The sequence below is a fragment of the Molossus molossus genome, unplaced genomic scaffold, assembly GCF_014108415.1.
Source record: "Molossus molossus isolate mMolMol1 unplaced genomic scaffold, mMolMol1.p scaffold_m16_p_9, whole genome shotgun sequence".
NCBI lineage: Eukaryota > Metazoa > Chordata > Mammalia > Chiroptera > Molossidae > Molossus > Molossus molossus.
Genome location: NW_023425403.1, coordinates 96536061 through 96544949, shown reverse-complemented (window position 1 = coordinate 96544949; position 8889 = coordinate 96536061). Strand labels below are relative to the sequence as shown.

The 8889-nt window shown below is 44.4% G+C and overlaps 1 protein-coding gene across 1 annotated transcript in view; it reads right to left on the bottom strand.

The window, feature by feature from the left end:
- Nucleotides 1–3258: 3258 nt before the first annotated feature.
- FAM124A (family with sequence similarity 124 member A) overlaps nucleotides 3259–8889 on the bottom strand; it is an 83510-nt gene continuing 77879 nt past the window's right edge. Inside the window, exon 4 of the mRNA XM_036250566.1 lies at nucleotides 3259–4065. Within this exon, the coding sequence (XP_036106459.1) occupies nucleotides 3259–4065 (807 nt within the window). The remainder of the gene's footprint in view (nucleotides 4066–8889) is intronic.

Genomic DNA, 8889 nt, shown 5'->3' with positions numbered 1-8889 from the left:
CAGTAGGGGGATAGAAAGATACCTGCATTTCTCCTGATTTATTTGGCACTGAAGACATCAGCTATGAACTCAAATGTCTTCCTGACAAAAGCAAGCATTAGTTCTCACCTGGAATGCACTAGACAGTCCAGTAGACTCCCATGTGACTGTTCTGCAGTGGGGCCCTTGGGCTCAAGCATTCAGCTCTATGGCTCATTTAGTATGGTGACACATCAGTCCTCCCATCATCACAAAAGCCTCTTTGGTGGCTCCCCACCATACCTCCATGGGTGACCCAACTGGAGTGACTCAAGATGAGTTCTGTAGGGCTCAGCAGGTCAGTTAGGGACCACTCTGAGAAACGTTTGATCATTAAAGCAGATACTGGGTGATGTTTAGGGTAGGCCATGTTTGGGACCGTGAGCAGTAATTCTGGGGAGTTTTATTTGGAAAAGAGGCAAATAAAGGATGGGCTGTGATCTGGACAAGGGCACTTACTAGCACGGGCCCCTGGGACAAGCTGGGGAAAGTGCAAGGCCAAGAAGAAACTGGGTTCCATTAAATGACCAAAAATTAGGACTCAGATCTAGATTTCCTGTATCACAGAGCCTACTCCAGGAGAGAAATAATTTATGAGGCAACCTCAATGTTATTAAATTGAACACATTTATCGAGCACCTACAGTATGCCAGTGTCGATCACAACAATACTAACCCAAGAGTCAGATCCACCAGCAGTGTCAGGAGCCCCTGGATGAGAAAAGGCTCATGTAGAATCAGAAATGGAAGCTGGGGCTCTGTGTCTCCTCTGCACGGTGGTCGCCGTTTCCACCCATGGCCTGAGGGGAGTGGAGGGGAGAGCCTGCATGTGGTCTGTGGAGGGTCTCCCTTGCCTTCTCTCTGTTATGGAGGCACCTTGCATTTTCTGCTTTTGCGTGGTGCTGCTGACATCCTTTGGGGTCATTCTGATCGGATGGACTGTGCTAAGGGTGGGTCCCTGAAGAAGGGTGGGGCCAGAGAGCATCAGAGTTGGGCTGTAAGGCAATTCTAGGGTGCATGGGAATACACAAAACTAAGGGTACTAATTAAGGATAAAGACAGGAGGAGCCATCACTTGACACTGGTCCATTCATTTACTCCTCATTGATTTTTGCTACGCCTGAGCTGGCCCCTGTTCCTTGGAGGCTGAGTCAACACCTCTGAGTTATTTTTCTCCTCCTCTCTAAGGTTAGCCTATTGCTCTGCATCATCAGCTACTGATTGTGAGTCACATTTCTGGGCAGGAGGTGGACAGCCAGTGGCTTTCTAGGAATCATCTCTGCAGAAAGAAGCCCCTCACTGCTCTGCACCTTGTGGTTCTGTAGTCATCCTCATGACTCTAGGAGCCCACTTTTTTGGCCTCATACACCATAGCAGGAGAGGGTTGCAGACCTAGATTCTTATTGTTGACTGTGGCTGGGGTCTTAAATCAACCTCAGTCTAGCACAAGGATTGTCAAACCACAACTCTTGAGCCAAATATGGCCCTCCACCTGTTCTTGTAAATAAAGTTTCATTGGAACTCAGCCACTCCCACTCATTTACATATTGTCCATGGCTGCTTTCATGCTATAGCAGAGTTGAATAGTTACCATAGAGACCTTTAGGCTGGCAAAGCTTAAGATATTTATTATCTAGCCCTTTCCAGAAAAAGTTTGCTTACTCCTGGTCTAGAATTATGAGACCATGTATATGTATATATATATGTGTGTGTGTGTGTGTATGTATGTATGTATATATATATATATTTTTTTCCCTTTCTACTTTTTTTAAAAACTTTTTAAAAAATTAATTTATTTTTGTCACAGATATGTCTCCTTTTTTCCCCATTGACAGTCTCCTCCTTATCCCCCCGGCCCTGTCCCCAGCTTTATTGTCCATGTCCATCAGTTATGCATACATGCATATATGTTGTGGTTTATCTCTTCCCTCCCCCACACCCCCTCTACTGAGGGTTGTCAGTTTGTACCACACTTCCACGTCTCTGGGTCTACCCTGATCCACGTCTCTGGGTCTACCCTGATCCATTATATATCCACAGAATATAATGTTCATTATATTCCACAAATAAGTGAGATCATGTGATATTTGTATGAGACCATATTTTTATTTACTTAAACTGGAGCAGAATATTGTATTTTGGAGTCCTGGAATATCCAGGATGTTTGGGGGAAGATCTAAGGCTTTCATTTAAGGGATGGCAAAGGTTGAGGCTTCAGTGCCAGTCCGATGACTGGTAACAGCTGCCTGGAGAGCCGTGTGAAGGATTCCGAGGCTCTGTCTGGACTGGCATGGGCACATCCAGAGAGGTGGAAGTGGGCTGAGTACATCGGCGAGGTGCCCCAGACTGGGAAATGAGCAGGCAAATACATGCTCTTCTTCCCCAAAGGTAAGCAGAAACCAGGGACAGCTCGGCACTGCCCTGATGCCCACACTTGGCACTGCTGAGGTTGGAACTGTAACCGCACCCTTACTGAAGCAAGAGGTGAGATTTAAGTACCATTCGCATTGTGACAGAGGCGACAACAGGCAGGAGGGCCAAGGTGGGTGAGAGCTCCAGAGGCAATGAGGCGCCTGTGCCCTGTGCAGGGCCAGCACTGCAACAGTGTTTGTTCAGGGCGGATGTTGTGTAAAGCTTCCCGGGGGCAACTGAAATGCTGGCTACAATGTTACAGATTATTTAAAAAAAACGAAGAAGACAAGGTGACAATGCATATTTACTGGAGAAAGCAATATAAAATGTGCTCCTGTCATTTATACAGCTATATAGATACACAGCCCTTAGATTGCAGTTTTTAAAATTGAAGAATCCAAAGACTTCCCACCCACAATGTCTAAATCCTATTATTCTGTAACTGCAATGAATGATTCCTGCTCAGTGAGCCAAATGAATCCAGGTGGTGGAGTGGTCTCCTGCAGCCCTTACTCGTTACAGTGAATGTGTTGTTGAAAGGTGAATGCAACCCTAGGTTTTAGAACTGAAATCATGTTTTAAATGCACCAAGAGTCTGCTACTCATGTTACATCCTTATAAAGCATATTAGCCACTTGAGTGTAATCCAGATTTTCAGATGTTGCAAAGCATCCAAGTGCAGTATGACTGTAGCCTGATTTATGTTTACAGCTGTCTTCAAGCTGTGGCATGGCAAACATGCTAATGAGCCTGTGAAACAGATAATTAGGTTCCGATAGACCCGGGGAAGCTGAGCCTGTGTGTCTGGAAACACCAGAGTAGAAGGTGTTCAGATATAGAATTCCTCTGTGTCACTGTCCCCGGGTCCAGCCAATGCTGGGGGTATTGCGATGTCTCGGCCAGTCCGCTCGGTGTTGGAAGCATCACCAGGGAGCTTGGAGGAAGACCCTGTGAGGGAGGTGGCACCAGGAGCTGGGAGAGCAGCAACTGCTGTTGCCAAGGAGCTGGAAGGCCCTTCGGTGAAGAGAGGGAGGGAAGCCCAGGAGGTCTCCACGGTCATCCCACCTCCAGTGGGTACTGGTCCTTCTCTGGAACCTTTGTGCTTGGAGCAGTGGCTGCCACGTCTTTCAGAGGAGGAGGGTGTTTCCAAGGTGCTGCAGAATCTACTGGGTGCAGAATAAGCAGAGACCACAGACAGGTCCGAGGAGGACAGCCGCAAGCCGGTGTCCACATCTGTCTCCTGGGACCCCTCTAAGTCATCAATGGAGAGGAGGTGGCCCTGTCTCCACTGCGATGTCCAGTGCCGCAGGGCACTTGTGTTTGAAAAACACTGTGGTACAGCTGAGGAGGCTGGAGAGGGGTCTTCTGTGGGCAAACAAAACAAGGACTTGCTTCTCTGGAAAGACCAGGGAAGGCTGGGGGTGCTGCTTGCTTGTTTGGCAAATTCCTGCTGGTGCCCAGCAGGCAGGACCATCTGGCTGGGCTCCAGGTGTGGCCTGTCCAGTGGGGGCTGCTGGCCACTGCCAGGTGCATAGCTCGGTGCGGCGGAGCTCGGGGAAGGTGTGGAGTGAGGTTTCTGCTCTGAGGAGTGGTGGGCTCTGCTGGGCTTAGGAAACTTCTTGTGCATTCTTTGTGCCTGTAGGGGGAAGAACGCACATCCCACTAGTCACCTGGGGAGGTGATTTATTGTCAAACACATCATGAAACACAATTTCTCATAATTGGAAACTTCTAGCTATGTCATGGCAATCAAGTTCATTGTCCAAACTCTAAAGCAGAGACAGAGGGAGCAGGGTTTGGGGTGATATCAGTCAGGACCTAGGAGGAGACACAGCCCCTTGTCACAACAGTGAATAACACTTTGAGCACACCTGCAGAGGACTCAACAGATCAGCCAAAAGAATGAGGGCCTGGCTGGGAGAAGGCAAGAATTACCAGTAAAGGCAAAAAGAATGCTTGAAAGTTCTTTCCTCCAACCACTGCACGACTGTTTGGGAATATTGCCGCCGAGAGCGATCGGGCTGGGATGTGCACAGACAGTCTCAGACCAGCTGGACACGGGACTTGACTCCTGCACGCATGTGATCACCAGGACACACCCTAGGGCTGGCCATGGTTCAAGGTGGCACATCTTCAGTGAGTGAGGGGCTATCAGATTAGCATTTATCTACTTGCTATTAGGAACCACCGACTGTATATTTTGCCTTTCAGAGACTGCACAGGAAAGGGAGCTGTGACTACTGACTAATCCCTTGGATGCCCACAGAGTGCAGACAAGCAGCTGCACCTTAAATCCTCACCCTGTCCTCCTGCTCTCTCACCCTTCCTGCAGCTCAGCAGGTCGAAACTGGGGGCCTCCATTCCACCTGGGTCTGCTTCTCTCAGACCCTTCCTCTGGCCTGGCTCAGCCCAAGCCTACAGGGCAACCTTATGCAAAGTTTCAATTAAATAATGGATTTGGGGATAGTGGGTCTGGCTCTATTTAGTACAGGATCTGTTTTATGAATCCTTGATATAAGAAAAGGGCTCTGTTTGATGTAGTCCCAATTGTTTATTTTTTTCTTGTTTCTCTTGCCCTAGGCAATGTATTGGTGAAAATTCTACTACGTGTGATGTCTGAGATTTGGCGCCTACATTTTCTTCTAGGATTTTCATGGTTTCATGACATACATTTAAGTCTTTTATTTATTTTGAATTTATTCTTGCGTATGGTGTTTGGTGGTGTAGTTTCATTTTTTTGTGTGTGCTGGTGAGGATGTGGGGAAAAGGGAAGCCTAGTGTACTGCTGGTGAGAATGCAGACTGGAGCAGCCACTGTGGAAAACAGTGTGGAGGTTCCTCAAAATTAAAAATAGACCTGCTGTTTGACCCAGTGACCCCACTTCTGGGAACATATCCTATGAATCCTGAAACACCAACCAGAAAGAATATATGCACCCCTATGTTCATTGCAGCCTTAGTTATGATAGCCAAAATCTGTAGACAACCCAGGTGCCCATCAGTAGATGAATGGATAAAATTATAGTGGTACATTTATACAATGGGATAAGTAAAAAGGATCTCTTAACCTTGTGACAGCATGGATGGACCTGGAGATTATTATGCTAAGCGGAAAAAGCCAGTCAGAGAAAGACAAATATCATATGATCTCATTTACATATGGAATCTAATGAACAACAACAACAAAAGAACAAAATAGGTCCAGAGACATGGAAGCATGGAACAGACTCACAGATCTCAGAGGGAAGTGGGGTGGGGGGTAGAGATTAACCAAAGAACTTATATGCATAGATGCATAGCCCATGGACACAGTCAATAGTGCAGTGAAGGCCTGGGGTGCAGGGGGAATTGGGTTGAGGTGGGAAAGGCTGGGGTAAATGGGGGACATCTGTAATACTCTCAACAATAAAACTAAATTTAAAAAAATGTCCATACTATCCAAAGCAATCTATAGATTCAGTGCAATCTGTATCAAAACTCCAATGATGTTTCCCTGAGAAACAGAACAATCCTAACATTTGTATGGAATGACAAAATACCCCACAGAAACCAAAACAATTCTGCAAAAGAACAGATCTGGAAGCCTCACAGCCCCCAGTGTCTAATTATATTACAAAGCTATAGTAATCAAATGTGGTTTTGTCATTAAAACAGACACATAAAGCAATGGAACAGAACGGTGCAACCAGAAATAAACCCATGCATGTATGGCCAATTCATTTACAACAAAGGAGCTAAGATTATACAATGGAGAAAGAATAATTTCTTCACTAAATGGTGTGAAAACTAAAGCCACATTGAAAAGAATGAAACCAAACGTTTACCTTACACAACTCACAAAAATAAACTCAAAATGAACCAAATACTTAAATGTATGATTTGAATCCATAAACTCCTAGGAGAAAACATAGGATAAATGATCTTTTGTCTAAGCAATGACGTCTTGGATAGTCATAAAAAGCACAGGCCACAAAAGCTAAAACAAACAAGTGGGCCCACATCAAACGAGAGAGCTCTTGCGCAGCGAAGGAAGCCGTCCATGAATTGAAGGACAACCCAAAGAAGGGGAAAGAAAATTCACAAACCATATATCTGATAATGGGTTAATACCCAAACTACAACTCAATAATAAAAATCAATCTGATTTAAAACTTGCCAGAGGATCTGAATAGACATTATTGCAAAGAAGACATTCAGATGGCCAACAGGAACATGGAAAGATGCTCAGCATCACTAAGCATCAGAAAAATGCAAATCAAAATCACAATGAGATATCACCTCATACCTGTTAGAATGAATTATTAAAAAGATAACAAATGGCCCTGGCCAGTTTTGCTCAGCGGTTAGAGCGTCAGCCTGCGGTCCAGAGAGACCCGGGTTCGGTTCCCGCTAAGGGCATGTACCTCGGTTGTAGTTTGTCCCCGGCCCTGGTTGGGTCGTGTGGGTGGCAACCACTCGATGTGTCTCTTTCACGTCGATGTTTCTCTTCCTCTCTCTCCCTCCCACTCTATCTGAACAAAAAATAGAAAAAATGTCCTCAGGTGAGGATTAAAAAAAAAAAAAAAAGATAACAAATGGTGAGAATGTGGAGAAAAGGGAACCCCTGTACACTATAGTGAGGCAATAAATTGGTACAGTCAGCCCTCGTTTATCGTGGTTAATCAGTTCCAGACTCTGTTGCAATAAATGAATTTCCACAAAGTACGATTCTTTATTTATACAGTCGTCCCTCATCACTTCGCATTTTGACTTTCATGTCTTCACTCTATCGCGTATTTTTTTTTTTTTAAAACAACCGCAATAGAGAGAAAAAACTGTGATAGAGTGAAGCTGCAAAAGTCAAAGCATGAAGTGACAAGGGATGAGTGTACAGCCATTATAGAAACAGTATGGCGATTCCTCAAAAAACTAAAAATTGAACTACCATAGAATACAGCCTCCCCACTCCAGGTATATATCTGAAGAACTTGAAACCAATGTTTTGAAGAGATACTTGTATCCCCATGTTCACTGCAGCATTATTCACAATCAGCAAAATATGAAAGAAACCTAGGTGTCCATCAATGGATGAGTGGATAAAGAAAATTCCATAGACACACAATGGAATATTATTCAGCCAGGAGAAAGAAGGAAATCCTGCTATTTGTAACAATATGCATGGACCTTGATGGCACTATGCTAAGTAAGGTAAGTCAGATAGAGAAAGGCAAATAACACATATTTGTGGAATCTAGTAATACTGAGCTTGTAAAACAGAATAGAATGGCGGATACCAGGTGGTTGGGGGTGATGAAATCAGGGAGATGTTTTATTTAGGGTACAAATGTGTTATTAGTAGATAAATAAGTTCTGAAGACTTGATGCACAACAAAGTGATTATAATCAATAATACTTATAAACTTTAAAGTTACTAAGAGAGAAAATCTTAACAGTCCTCAACACACAAAAGAAATAATTATGTGACATAAAAGTGTTTGCTAATGTGCCCTGGCCGGTTTGGCTCAGCGGTTAGAGTGTCGACCTGCGGTCCCGAGAGACCCGGGTTCGGTTCTCGCTAGGGGCGCGTACCTTGGTTGCAGTTTGTCCCCGGCCCTGGTTGGTTGTGCGGGTGGCAGCCACTCGATGTGTTCCTTTCGCATCGATGTTTCTCTCTCTCTCTCTCTATTCCTCTGTTTCTCTCTCTCCCTCCCACTCTGCCTGAACAAAAAATGGAAAAATGTCCTCGGGTGAGGATTAAAAAAAAAAAAAAAAAAAAAAAGTGTTTGCTAATGCTATGATAGTAATCATACTGCAATATACAATGTTATCAAAGCCACATGTTGTGCACCTGAAACTTACACAATGTTATATGTCAATTACAACTCAATAAAAAATAAGTTTTTAAAATCCGATTTTTAATATGTTTGAGCAATAATCAAAAGAAAAGATATTTTTGGTTTGAATTATCCAGATTATTCTTTCAAGTCTTCCTTTTGGTTTTCTAGTGCACTGAGGGTGTGATGCTAGCCTGTGGCACCGACCTTTTCCCAATTACTATGTAGCAGGCCACAGGAGTATTTCAGTAAAAAAATAAATACATATACACATAATTTGGGAACCTGATTGGAATCTTAGAGATTTAATTTAATTCACGGTTTCTTGCCCTGGCTGGTTTGGCTCAGCGGTTAGAGAGTCGACCTGTGGTCCAGAGAGACCTGGGTTCGGTTCCCGCTAAGGGTACATACATCGGTTGCAGTTTGTCCCCAGCCCTGGTTGGGTTGTGTGGGTAGCAGCCACTTGATGTGTCCCTTTCACGTTGATGTTTCTCCCTCTCTCTCTCCCTCCTGCTCTATCTGAACAAAAATGGAAAAATGTCCTCAGGTGAGGATAAAAAAATAATAATAATAATAATTCACGGTTTCTTTACCTTGGCACAATTGACATTTGGGGCTGGACAATTCTTTGCTGGGTGCATGGTAGGA